The 13167-nt window shown below is 51.3% G+C and overlaps 7 protein-coding genes across 7 annotated transcripts; 3 read left to right on the top strand and 4 right to left on the bottom strand.

The window, feature by feature from the left end:
• Positions 1–36: 36 nt before the first annotated feature.
• On the top strand, positions 37–3944 carry OGAPODRAFT_92959 (uncharacterized protein; the record flags this gene model as incomplete). The annotated part of the gene is made up of 1 exon (XM_018357251.1): positions 37–3944. One exon carries the CDS (start codon positions 37–39, stop codon positions 1492–1494), a length of 1458 nt encoding a protein of 485 aa, XP_018212533.1. The 3' UTR covers positions 1495–3944.
• On the bottom strand, positions 96–3944 carry OGAPODRAFT_15867 (uncharacterized protein). Its single transcript, XM_018354017.1, has one exon. The coding sequence runs from the start codon at positions 3907–3909 to the stop codon at positions 1519–1521; it is 2391 nt and encodes a 796-aa protein (XP_018212532.1). The 5' UTR covers positions 3910–3944; the 3' UTR covers positions 96–1518.
• Positions 3945–4074: 130 nt separating this feature from the next.
• Positions 4075–4656, top strand: OGAPODRAFT_46895 (uncharacterized protein; the record flags this gene model as incomplete). The annotated part of the gene is made up of 1 exon (XM_018355533.1): positions 4075–4656. The coding sequence occupies one exon, from the start codon at positions 4075–4077 to the stop codon at positions 4654–4656; it is 582 nt and encodes a 193-aa protein (XP_018212531.1).
• A 49-nt stretch (positions 4657–4705) lies between these two features.
• On the bottom strand, positions 4706–6205 carry OGAPODRAFT_12023 (uncharacterized protein; the record flags this gene model as incomplete). Its single annotated transcript, XM_018353302.1, has 1 exon — positions 4706–6205. The coding sequence occupies one exon, from the start codon at positions 6203–6205 to the stop codon at positions 4706–4708; it is 1500 nt and encodes a 499-aa protein (XP_018212530.1).
• Positions 6206–6310: 105 nt separating this feature from the next.
• Positions 6311–6994, bottom strand: OGAPODRAFT_7200 (uncharacterized protein; the record flags this gene model as incomplete). Its single annotated transcript, XM_018355858.1, has 1 exon — positions 6311–6994. One exon carries the CDS (start codon positions 6992–6994, stop codon positions 6311–6313), a length of 684 nt encoding a protein of 227 aa, XP_018212529.1.
• A 42-nt stretch (positions 6995–7036) lies between these two features.
• Positions 7037–8983, bottom strand: OGAPODRAFT_15865 (uncharacterized protein). Its single transcript, XM_018354016.1, has one exon. The coding sequence runs from the start codon at positions 8920–8922 to the stop codon at positions 7105–7107; it is 1818 nt and encodes a 605-aa protein (XP_018212528.1). The 5' UTR covers positions 8923–8983; the 3' UTR covers positions 7037–7104.
• Positions 8984–9196: 213 nt separating this feature from the next.
• Positions 9197–13125, top strand: OGAPODRAFT_81796 (uncharacterized protein; the record flags this gene model as incomplete). The annotated part of the gene is made up of 3 exons (XM_018356564.1): positions 9197–9272; positions 9418–9446; positions 11242–13125. 3 exons carry the CDS (start codon positions 9197–9199, stop codon positions 13069–13071), a joined length of 1935 nt encoding a protein of 644 aa, XP_018212527.1. The 3' UTR covers positions 13072–13125.
• Between the last annotated feature and the right edge of the window lie 42 nt (positions 13126–13167).

Genomic DNA, 13167 nt, shown 5'->3' with positions numbered 1-13167 from the left:
TTTTTGGTGAATATTTTTGTTTGCGATACTCTCATCATGTCTTCCACTGGCATTGAGGTGCACGGGTCGGACCTGTTTGATGAGCACGACCAGAAGCTCATGCAGCGGATCAAGTCGCAGTCCGAGCTGAACAGCGACGCGTCGCTGGAAGAGCGTGTGCTGGAGCGGTTTGACCGGTTTCTGGCCAAGCTGGAGTCGCGGATCGAGGATTTCGAAAAGTACTTTACCAACTCCGCCTACAAATCGAATCGGACCCACTACACATTCTTTGAGGCGTTGAAGTCCATCAAGGCCGCCGTGATTCAGAACCAGCAGCACAATCTGCAGGCGTTCGGACAGATCTTGGACAGGTATTATGGCAGTCTGCTGGACGAGAAAAAAGAGTACGACTCGACGGACATGTACGCAAAAATATCGACCGGGCTGCAGTTTCTGGACGAGAAAATTGACCTGTTTGAGAAGACCTTCAACATCCCGCTAAGCCCGCAAGAACACCTTGGAAAATTGAAGGAGAAACTGTACAATTTCGATAAGGCCGTGGCTGCCGGCTCGAAGCGACTTCTTCATTTCTACGAGCTGCCTTTCCAATGGCGAGAAAACAAGTACATTATTTACGGCTACCGGTTCAACTCGGGCCATCTCTCGGCTCTGAAGAGCGTTTTCCAGCTCCACAACGAAACTGCCAATATTTGGACACACATATTGGGATCTCTGCTACTCCTGTACATTATGCTCAAACACTATCCGGCAACCGAGATTTATGCCCGTTCCAGCTTTGGCGACAAGCTGGTGACCAACTGCTTCTTCCTTGCCTCCATCAAGTGTCTCATGTCGTCTGTCGTCTGGCACACCTACGACTGCATCTCGCAACTCAAGCTGCGCAAAAGATTCGCGTGTATCGACTACACAGGTATCACAGTGTTGATCACGGCGTCCATCATCACCACCGAACACATCGCGCTCAAGGAGTTCCCTGCCGCAGAGCTCGGCTTCATCTCGTTTTCTACCATCGCCGGCATCGTCGGGGTGCTCTTCACGTGGTCCGAGTTCTTCGACAAGCCAGAGTCGCGGCCCGTCAGAATCCTCTTTTTCATCTCACTCTCGGCACTCGGCGTCGCCGCCTTCTGCTCCAGTGCTGTGCTCAAGGGCCTGGAATACTCGTTCCATCTGTACGCCCCGCTGTTGAAAAGCTTTGTGTGGTACCTGACCGGAGTCCAGTTTTACGGCACATTGGTGCCCGAAAGATGGAGAAACGACGTCATTGTCGACAAGCTGGACATCTGCGACGAGGCAATCAGCGAGCTAGAGAAATCGGACAAACTGGACGAATACCTCAACAAAACCCCGGACGAAACTCCGATGCGCAAGAGCTGGTTTTCCATGTGGTGGGTCGACTACGTCTTCAGCTCGCACCATATCTGGCATATATTTGTGTTGCTGGGCGTTCTGGGCCACTACTCGGCTATTTTGGAAATGTTTTCTCTCGTTAACTAGATCAAACAATGATGCATTGTGCTGTCACGACTGGTCCACGTCGATCGGTCTTGAGGACGAGTGTGTAGAGTAGTAGTTCGAGTACGACTCGGGTTCGTTGTGCGGCGGCGGGCTTGACTGCGTGCGGGTTTCCAGACGTTCGTGCGGGCGCAGCAGGGGAGCCGTTTCGCCAGGCTCCGGCGCCTGCTTGCCAACAGAGCACACCAAACAACACGACGCCCCGATTGCCAGTAGCAGCATGCCAATCACGACGCCGATCAGCAGAGCCACAAACGGCAAGTGCAGGTGGATCGGGCCCTTCGAGTCGCTGAGCCAGTCCGGGTTGATCGACCGGTCCACAAGCAAGATGCCTGTGGCGTAGCAGCTGTTAATCGCGAGCCCTTGGCGCAAAATGCGCACCTCGTGGTCGTTACCCTCGCGTACGCGCAACATCGAGATGCCCGACGTAAGCTCGCGACACGAGAGATGCACGTTTTCCAGCAGCGTCGGAATGGTGTCGTTGCACTCGATAATTTTTTGCATGCCTCCGGCAGGCAGAATGTGCAACCGAACAAATTTCTCGAGTCTGGCGAGGTTGTGTAGCTCTGACGTGAAGTTCTCCAGTTTCATCGAGCGTGAGCTCGGCACAATGAACGAATAATCCTCGTAGAGAAGATGATCAAGCTGCAAAAGTTTAAGCACCTTGAGGAACTCGTCGCCGTCGACAGTGGAAAGCAGCTCTGGCACGCCAATCTGCACGGTGGCAGGAAACACGAGACTGTCTATTGGATGGGCCACTCCTTTGTCAAAGAGCACCTCGGACTCAATCGACACATCCACTGCTGTACCGTTTATGTAGAGTTTATCTGAATCTGTCTCTATCTCAAGCGGTTTGTCCAGCAACGTAGTCAGGGTAGCTGAGTCCTGGAAGTCGTCGTAGATCAGGCCGTTTACCACAAGGTTTCCCAAAATCTCCAGCATGACGTCGCGGTTCGCGTAGAGATAGTCCAGCACGAGATCAAGGCCATGCCATGCGTCTGCGTTGGGAAGAAAAACCGTGTATCCCAAACCGCCATTGTTGTGGAACTTGAGCAGGCCAAACTCGTGCAACAGCTTGATGCTCTTGGCACACCGCAAGAACGGCGAGACCGCGTGCTGAAACGGAAGCGGCAGCGAGAGATCCTCGTCAACGTAGTAAATATATGTGTTACCGACAGCGATTTTGGGAGATGTGACAAAGACATTGTTGTTGAGAGACACTTGGTCGCCGCGTTTTATGACCTTGAGCTTCTGGCAATGGCCCAAGACAGAGCTGGCGCAGTACTTTGTGGTGAGCAGCTCGTCGCGCTCGAAATCCACCTTGCCATCGATAAAATGGTACAGCAGCGAGCTTTTCGATTCCGTCGACTCGGCATTCTCCATCACAAATATCGTCTGGTTGATCTCACGGTCGTCGATGAGACTGGAGAGTTTATGGAAGTCCAGCTGGTCCACCAGAGAGGCGAGACCCAGTCCCAGAAGGTACTTGCGCGGTGTGAAGACTGGAAAAGAGTTTTCTAGGAGAATCGAATCGTACAGGTGCACAATGCCGTCGGAAAGCAGGTAATTGGCAAACGTGGAGGATTTATTCTGCACTTGGATGCTGCTTCCTTCTGAGTCGGAAGAAAGACGGAGTTCTTGGTTAGCCAGAGTTCTAATGGTGACTGGTTCTAGCTGGCCCCCCCAGATGCCAGCAACAGTGTGCGATTCAAGAAGCCTGATTTTATCTTCCAAACCTTCGTTTGTGTTCAGGTAGTTTAACTCTATCTCGTTAAGGTTCACGCTGGCGTCAGAGGGGACCAAAAAAGTGACATTGGTGATCCTCCTAGTGGCACAAAAATCGTTATCGGAAAATAATCGTCCTATGCTCTGGTACTGTGCGAAAACAGGATCTGCGTGCGCAATGCCCGCGAAAAACTCACACGCAGACTTGAGGGGCTCTAAAAACGAGGAGATGCCAAAGACAGCCGAGTTGCTCGACCTCGCGTCATACTGCTCGGTGACGATCGCGTTATCTGCCAGAAACAAGTCGTCTCTATTGTCGAGCAGGATTGGCTGCTGAACGCCGTCGGCCACCAACGATGTGTTGTAAAGCAGTGTCCGGTACACTCCCAAACCGCACACGTCGTTCGCATCAACTGGCTGATCGATCATATGTCGCGAGACGTCGTTTTTAACCAGGTTCAGGTACAATTTGTCCTCGGCGAAGGCCAGATTCAATGGCGCGAGAAAAGTGACATTCTCCAGCTCGTTGACGTAATCGACCAGGTCACTGCGCTGCAGACTGAGCAGGATTTTGCTGAAGTTGGCGTTGCTCGAGAGAACGTCTATGATGGTAGTAGTGGGAGGTATGTCATCGTCGGGGCTGTCGCTGCGCGCCCCTAAGGTTAATAACATCCCCAGAATCAATATTCCAGAGAGCAGATCCCACATGGCTGACACGGGGCCGGGATATAGCAAAGCGGAGATAACAAAGAGGTTGCTAATTAATTAAATAGACAGAATTAAAAGACTCCCTGCACCGTCAAAATATAGAAAAAAAAAATAATGTCTGAGCCCGGCATGTCGCAGAGTGAGCCATCTAATAGCGGCGAAAATACACAGCAAACGGAGGAGGAACGGCTGGCGGCACTGAAGGCAAAAGTTCAAGAGATGGAGCAGGAGACTGCGAAATTGCGCGAGCTCCAGCAGCAGATTAGCGAGGAGGGTACAGACCCCAACGTGTCGATGGAGGACGCGGACTCGCATCTGGACTTTGCAGAGCGCGAGGCAATTGACTCGCGCTCGATATATGTGGGCAGTGTGGACTACGCGGCGACGCCAGAGGAGCTGCATAGCCATTTCCAGGACGTTGGCAGTATCAATAGAATCACGATTCTCACAGATAAATACACAGGCAACCCGAAAGGGTTTGCGTACATTGAGTTTTCGGAGCCTGCACTAGTGCAGAAGGCGATTGATGAGAAGAACAGGTCGCTTTTCAGAGGCCGAGAGCTCAAGATCAGTCCCAAGAGAACAAACCTACCTGGAATGGGCAGCAGAGGCAGGGGCCGCGGGCGAGGCGGGCCCAGAGGCAGAGGCGCGTTTAGAGGCAGAGGCAGAGGGTTCCGGGCCAGGGGCAGAGGCGGTTTCAGACCGTATTGAGATGTAAAACAGTGTACAATACAGTGACATTTATTAGCGTATCAAGTATCTATAACTTGCCACGATTAATCGCCTTGATTATTTTCTCCGTTTCCCTGATAGCCGTCATCCATGCGCCGTGCGCGCACCCGTTTCCTTCCTCGATTAATGCCTCGCCCACAAACCTGACTCTGCCCTTGCCGTCGAAAACGTCCTTGGCCTCGGAAAACGCGTCGATCGCCTCGTCGATCAGGTCGCCGACCGCACAACCCAGATACGAGCCTCTCGCGAACGGGTCCGCCGACCAGTTGGACGTGACCACGTTGGTGGGCCGCGGGATGCACGAATCCGGCAGATTCGCAATGTTGGCGAGCGCCGGTCTGAAAACGGGCCAGAAGTCGTCGATTTCGTGCGACTCGACGTACCTGGTGAGTGGACTCGACGTGAGCGCGAGCAACACCGGTCTTCCGGTACCTCTGTAGATGTTGAGGAACAGGATTGGCTGCGTCCACGGTTTAGGCGAGTTGTCCAAGACGGGGTCTTGCTTGAGGTTCTCGAACTTGGTGACCGTGTTGGTCTCGATGCACTTGGTGATCTCGTGGTCGAACTCCGGGATGCAGAAAAACCTGTCGGCGTTGGTTGGCCAGAACACGTGATCAAACTCAAAGAACACTTTGCCGAGTTGCGAGTACGTGATTCCCTGGAGCTTATTTGTGAGCGAGACCGGCAATGGCGGACTCCATTCGATGTGGCCCTGTTCATTTTTGTCTTCCAGCTGGAGCACGCTTAAAGGCACGGAGCACACAATATATTCGCAGAAAAACGTCTCGATCTTGCCGTCGTAGTCCCTCGTGTGGACGGCGATCTCCTTGGTGCGGTCGTTGAACTCGATCTTGAACACCACCTTCTGCAGCAAAATCTGCGATCCGACCAAGTCGCGACGGCCCATGATCTCGTACAGCTCCTCAAGCTCGTTGTCGTACACGGTGCGGTAGCCGTTGGTCACCATCGCGTCGCGACCCTGGTGTTTGTCGCCGGCAATGAGACGCGCACTCAGCATGTTCCACGACGATCCGATCCACATCTCGTAGTATCTGAGCAGCTGCGGAGCAAGTTTGATCTGGCACTCCGTCAGAGTGTTTTTTTTGTCCTTGAGGTATCTAAGCGCGGCGTTTTTGACGCTTATATCGTCGGATTGCGCCATCTGAGCACACACGTACTGCAAATAGTCCGACATCTCGTCGACAACAGGCCGGAGTTTGTAGTTGTCGTCGACAAGTCCGACATCCTTATCATGGACATTGAGCCTGCCGTTGTCGAAATAGATCTCGACATTGCCCTTCTCCAATGACTTCTTCAAGAGTGGATTGTACAGACAATCATGGAACCAGGATGCTCCCAGATCCACCTTAAGCCCCGACTCGGTGGTGACAGTGTGGAGACGTCCTCCAAGTCTGTCGCGGGCCTCGAGCATCAGCGTGTCGATCCCGTTCTTGCTGAGTTCAATACACGATTTGAGGCCCGAGATGCCGGCGCCTATCACGATGGCCGTGTGTTTGTTGTTTGTCATGGCGAAATTACACAAATATTCCAAAGAAAATTGGTCTTTTAAATAAATCGTAAAAAATCGGCCGATAAGTTTTTCTTCAGCTACATAATCGCATGAAAATTAAATTTATCCGAAACCAGCCCATTCAACAGAGAAGCATACGGTTCTGGTTTCCCGATTCAACACCTGCAACGCTAATTTTTTTCGAGTCCCAGGACCCTTTTCTCCGGCCAGTAACCACATCTTTTTCGTTCCGGTAGCCAGTCGGCCGCCCTTCACCAGCTGCACCAGGTCCAGCCTGTCGCTGTAGAAGTCTTTGGTATTTATGATGAAATGCGAGTGATATCGCAGCGGGTCGCCGGGATACGACACAAACTTGCCGCCAAACCGCAGTCCAGGAAGCGTAAAATGGCCTTTTTCCTTCACTGTTTTGAAAATGCAATATGTCCGATAAAGCTCGTCAAGATCCCGTTTTTGTCCACAAACGTACTTTGTGAGGACAAGCTCCTGATCCGGCATCGGGGCTGATTCCGCTGCGTCGGGCGTCTGAAAAAATGAATCATTGCGGCTTTCCAAACTAGTGCCCGGCCCAAGCGGCGAAACAAATTCAACGGCCTTGTGCTCGTAAAGATACAGCACTTCCTCGACAGATAGCCGCAAAGGAACACCCAGCAACAAGCTCTGCTGCGGGGCGCTGGGAAGAGTTCCTGTCAGTACGCCCGTGATGCCATGCTCCTTGCGCAAGATGACACAGTCGGACGGATCGAAAACCAGCGCCGTGCCCCCAATGACAGACACCTTAATCGTCATATCATCAAAAAAAAAAAGGTAGTCTGAAAAATAAATGCACTGCCCTAATACACCGTAATAATTTACACTACATATCGAAATATACACGACGGGAAATTTTCCCGTCCAAATCACTCCTCCTCGGAGCTCTCGTCCTCATCGTCGTCATCGTCCTCGTCAGAGCTCTCGTCCGCCTCGGCGTTCTCGAACTGCGCGAGCTTCTTCTTCAAACTCTCAATCTTCTTCTCCTCGCTATTACCACCCTTCTTCTTCTTGCGCTGGGATTTGGAACTCTTGCCCTTGACAATGTAGTTGTACAGTTTCAACAAGGTCTCATTGTTCAGCTGGTCCATGTCCAACTCGATCTCCTCGTCGTCAGCAAGATCTGGAATACCCTCCTTGATGATAGCAATCACGTTCTTGAGCATCTTTTCGTTGATAGATCCCATGGCCTCGCTGATCTCTTTCTTCATCTCATAAGTCACATGCGTAGGATAAATACCATTAGGCTGCGAGACTGACTCCTTCCTCTTCTTGGTGCCTTTCTTGGTGCCCTTCTTATTCTTGCGCTTCTTCAACCACTCTTTCCTCATCTGCTCGTACTTCTCCTGTCTCATCTTCTTGAGGTCCTGGGTCATACGCTCAATGTTGGCCACCAAAAACTCGATCGTTGGGTCCGTGATCGAGTCGATGTCCACGTTGAAGTCGTCGTCGTCGTCGTAGTCCGAATCAAAATCAGAAATATTTGCAGGAGACACCGGCGTCGTCGGACGATTTGCCCACTTCTCATTGAATACACTTTCCAATCTGTGCCCCATGATGTTGACGGCCGTTCCCTCCGGGTTAAACAGGTAGCAGTTATGGAAAACCAGTCTCACGTCCTTCTCAAACTCATCAGCGTTCTCATACTCGCCGTTCTGCAATTTGCTGTGAATAGTTCCCAAATCCATGGGCTCCTTTACAACATCGAAATACGTTGGACAATCAAGAGCCACAGGATCAACGGGCACCAGAAACGGATACGAAATCGAATCGTACTTCTTCGACATCAGCTCCTTAATCACCTGCTGACAAAAGCGTAGTTCGGCCTGAAATTTCTTTTTTCTTGGACGAATGTCGTATGGCATGTCCTTCGGCTTTGGCGGATGAATCTCCCGCTTCGGTCTGCCGTTATCCAACGCGCTGTCTCTTCTGAGCTGCGGAACTTCCAGTCCCGCATTTGTCTTTCTTCTGGTACCCTTTGTGGCGGAAACTTGCATTCCTGGTGGCAAATCCTTGGGTGGCATATTAAGCATGTGTTTCTCGAAGCTTGCCTGTATATTTCTAGCCATCTGGGAAATCGCAGAGTCCTTACCGTTGAACGTGATACAGTTGTCGACCATCAAATTGAAATCTTCCACAACTTGCTCCGGCGTCTCATAGGCGTCCACATTCAATTTTCTCTCGATCGTCGACAAATCCATAGGCCGTTTGATAAAATTATAGTAAAATGGGATGTTGAGCTTAACTGTGTCTACCGGCGTCAAGAACGGACCAGCATCCTTCAGCCGCCGCACGGCCTTTATAGAGGTGATGGCATGCTTCTTCTGATGTGCTGGTAAGGGATGCTCGGGGAGGTTGTTCATATCAGGCTCGGGAGGAGGTTTGGGAGCAGGCTCCATGTTGGCAGGAACAAGCGCAGGAGCCCCAGTATCTGGAGTGGCTTCCACCTTGGGCTCTTCAGGTTGCTGCTCAGGCTGCTGTTCGGGAGCCCCCGTGGTAGCAGTCTGATCGGGCTGTGCAGGGGGTTGCTCATCTGCGTCCAGTTTCTGCTTCTTCACGTCGGAGCCGTCTGGAGACTCCGGATCAAGGGCGTGTTTTCCCGAGACCTCCAGCTCAGACTTGCCATTAACCGGGATGTCAGAAATAGAAGAAGTCTGTATGGAAGCACTTGGTTCTTCTAATGACATCACCACTAAACAATTAACTGCACTTATCCAGATTGGCAGAAAAAGAAAATTTTGTGAAACACGGCCGCGAATGAATAATCGGGGGATCGCGACATTTAAATAGCAGAAATTTTTTTTTTCGCCAACGAGACAAAATTTCGCCAAATGAAAAAGTTCAAAGGCATCTTTTGTGTGACACACGACCATAAGTCTCGCCGAGAGGAACGCCACTTGGGGGGTAAACAAAGCCTGTAAACAATAATACTTTTATTAGAGCTTGAGTATACCAAAAACAATGAAGGTCGCCCTTTCGCGACCGAACCCCTATCGCACCACTTGTACTGCTCGTGTTGCTAAGCAGGGCACGTTAGGTAAGCCGAATTAAAAGATCTTTCCGCAAGATTGTTGATTATGTCATGCAGAGGTTTCCTGCTACCACGGGAGCTCACCGTGGACAGCGTCACCATCTATCCGCAACTTTTAAAAAGGGGATGCCTGCGGATGTCGCCGTTTGAGCTCTCGGTCGCCGCGTTTCCAAGCCCGAAGCTCCCGCATGTTTAGTTCGCCGAAACAGGAGTCCGTGCAATTTTGGAGCATGTTATTTACTTCTCGCTGGTGGAGCTTGAAGATCTCGTTCAGCCCCAGCACGCTGCCTGCGGACATGGGCTTCCAATTGATGTCGTCACCCACCTTGCGTCTCTTGTTGGAGAGTTCCACGGTCTGATCGAAAGAGTTTGGGTTCTGGTGTAATTTCGCCACCAGATCGCAATCGTTCAAAAGATAATTGATGAGTTTTTGCGAGGTTTTTTCTAGCTGTTTCACAGTCTGGACAAAAGGCACTGTGAAATCTGGCGGAGCGTTTTCTTCACACGGCACAGGGAGGAACCTGTTGACATTAGACCAATATTCCGCGTCGAACATGCAAGAATCGGACCGTTCCTTCATTGTGACTTTCGGAAAAGCAGGGCCCTGATTTTTAGCTCCGAAGACCGGCTCGGAAACTGTTCTTTTGTGCCACGGGCGATAATGCGGGTCAGTTGGAGCAAATGACATAGAGTGGCGGGTCTCGGGGACAAACGATTGCCTTTTGAAGTCCGGAAGGTCTTGGTGGTGGTTCATTGCTGGCTGCTCGGTTATGGGCTCGTGAAGCCACAGGACAGGCTGTTTAAAAGAATCTAAAGAGACAGTTGACTTTGAATACGGCACATGGGCAACTTTGAGAGGCTCGGTGAACCGCGGAGGACAGAGTTCTTCCTCGTGGCTGAGGAGGTGGTAATTGTGGTCGTGGTAAACCTCGTGGACGGGGGAGTGGTTTCCAGCGGGGGCTGCCTCATTTTCAGATTGCGTCTCCTTGACGATCAGTAACGGGTTGATGGAGTGCTGGGCGGCGGAGTGCGGGTCGTATGTGGTCCAGGCCGGGTGAGCGATGGTGGCAGATTGGTCTGGGGGCATCTTGGGCCAATAGTATGCTGCGAAGCTGTCGTGGGATGATAGCTCTGAGTTAAACTCCATGATTCATAGCAGCGAGACAAGATGAGAAGGAGTTTGGTTGGCGGGCCTGGTTAAAGTATATTTCTGGGAGAATTGCCATAAGCATATTTTTCTGTACATATGTCATTTTGGGTTCGGGGTTCTTCAGGATGAGCTGCATGTGTGCGACTATTGGAAATAACCGAATGTGGCTGCCATAATAACTCAAACAATTCACTGCCGCTTCGGAAAACGCTGTCATGGCTGGATCCAGGAAACTCCAACAATACCACTGCTGTCAGCGAGCGACTTTTTAGTGCAGATAGTCTGCCACCTGCATGCATCTGTAACAAGATTGAAGCTATACGTCGGTAAGCCCCGTATATCGAGAGCTTTGCATGTGGCTAAAATATTGGCGTGCGTCTCGTGTTGTCGCTGGGCTGTTACAACAAGGCTAGAAGCTAACGCAACAATACCGGTTTCGGAAATAAAGATTCTGGCTCGAGCAGCGCCATAGAATTTAGTTTGCTGCCTGCTGCAGTCGACGGCGTCGCGTCGACTTTCGCAGGAACCAAAATTTCTTTGATTCCAAAATAAATATAACCCTTATACCACAAACGAATGCTACTAAACACCGGGCTCTGCGTCCGGCACGCCTCCAGACCACAGCTGTGGACATCCTCCAGGCTTGCTCTATTCTATAAGCGGCCATTGGCTTTTGCTGCTGCCCCTGCCCGTCCGCAATCTCCCATCCGAGATGTGCGAGCCACATCTCTGCAATGGCACTCTGTCAAGTGGTTCCACGTATCGCGGACGATTCTCCAGGAGAAAAAACCTTCTGCCGTGGTTAAGGAGGATCGCCACTCGCAGATCCGCATCCTCAAAGACTTGCTGTCGTACATCTGGCCCAGAAACAACCCGTGGGCCAAGTTCCGGGTGGTGGTGGCATTGGGAATGTTGATCGCGGCCAAAGTACTCAACGTCCAGGTGCCGTTTTTTTTCAAGTCGATAATTGACTCGATGAACATCGATTGGGTCTCGCAAGCTGGGCTTCTGACCACCTCGATCGGAGCCATCATCCTGGCGTACGGTGTGACCCGTTTCGGAGCCGTGTTGTTTGGCGAGCTGAGAAATGCAATTTTTGCCAGAGTCGCCCAGAACGCCATCATGAAGGTGGCGCACAACACGTTTGTCCATCTGCTCAACCTGGACCTCAATTTCCATCTTGCAAGACAGACGGGCGGTCTCACACGAGCCATCGATAGAGGAACCAAAGGTATCTCGTACGTGCTCACGGCGATGGTATTCCACATTCTGCCAATCACGTTTGAGATATCCGTGGTTTGCGGTATCCTCACATACAACTACGGCCCCTCGTTTGCTGCCGTCACGCTGATGACCATGCTGGCGTACTCCATCTTCACCATAAGAACCACTGCGTGGCGAACCGGGTTCCGCAGACAGGCCAACAAGGCCGACCAGAAGGCTGCCAGCGTGGCGCTTGACTCGCTGATCAACTACGAGTCGGTCAAATACTTCAACAACGAGGGCTTCCAGTCGCAGAAGTACGACTCTGCGCTCAACAACTACAAAAACGCGTCCGTCAAGGTGGCCACGTCGCTGGCGTTTCTGAACTCGGGCCAGAATCTCATTTTCACGACTGCGCTGACCGCAATGATGTACATGGCCTGTCAAGGTGTGGCTGCGGGCTCCTTAACCGTTGGTGACCTGGTGCTGATCAACCAGCTCGTGTTCCAGCTGTCCGTGCCGCTCAATTTCTTAGGATCCGTGTATCGCGAGCTGAAACAGTCGCTGCTTGACATGGAGTCGCTGTTCAGTCTTCAGAAGGTGGAGGTGAAGATAAAGTCCAAGCCCAACGCTCCTCCGTTGCAGCTCAAGGGAGGAGAAATCAAGTTTGAAAATGTCACCTTTGGCTACCATCCAGACCGGCCAATTTTGAAAAACTGCTCGTTCACGATTCCCGCGGGCCAGAAAGTGGCCATTGTTGGTCCGTCCGGAAGCGGGAAATCTACGATTCTGAGATTGGTGTTTCGATTCTACGACGTCACCAGCGGAAGAATTTTAATTGACGGCCAGGACATCAGAGACGTCGACCTCGACAATTTGCGCAGACACATCGGCGTGGTCCCGCAGGACACCCCGCTTTTCAATGACACTATTTTGGAGAACCTCAGATACGGAAATCTGGCTGCCACCGACGAGGAAGTAGACGCAGTGATCAAAAAGGTCAAGCTGGACACCTTGGTGCACGACATGCCTGATGGAATGCGCACGATCGTTGGTGAGCGTGGAATGATGATCTCTGGTGGAGAAAAACAGAGGCTGGCGATCGGTAGACTGCTGTTAAAAGATGCTCCAATTACGTTCTTTGACGAGGCGACGTCTGCCTTGGACACGCACACAGAGCAGGCTTTGCTGAAGACAATCCGGGCCGTGTTCAAGGAGAGCAACAAGACAAATGTCAGTATTGCTCATCGTTTAAGAACAATTGCCGATGCCGACAAGATCATTGTTCTTCGCAACGGAGAAGTTCTGGAGGAAGGGACTCACTACGAGCTTCTGGGACGTGAGCAGTCATTCTACAAGGAATTGTGGCATATTCAAGAGAACCTGAATCTGGAAGAAGAGCTTGCCGAGGAAGACAAGAAGGAAGAGGCCGAGATAGAAGGAAAAGCATGAACTAACGGATTTTAGTTTACTAACCGAAAAATGAATAATGTAGAAAAAATAAGTGCAATAAAATAAATATATAAAGCTGAAAAAAAAAAAAAAAAG

Source organism: Ogataea polymorpha, assembly GCF_001664045.1.
Source record: "Ogataea polymorpha strain NCYC 495 leu1.1 chromosome Unknown OGAPOscaffold_2, whole genome shotgun sequence".
Lineage (NCBI taxonomy): Eukaryota > Fungi > Ascomycota > Pichiomycetes > Pichiales > Pichiaceae > Ogataea > Ogataea polymorpha.
The sequence above is the reverse complement of the archived record's forward strand: the minus strand, read 5'-3'. Positions and strand labels throughout refer to the sequence as shown.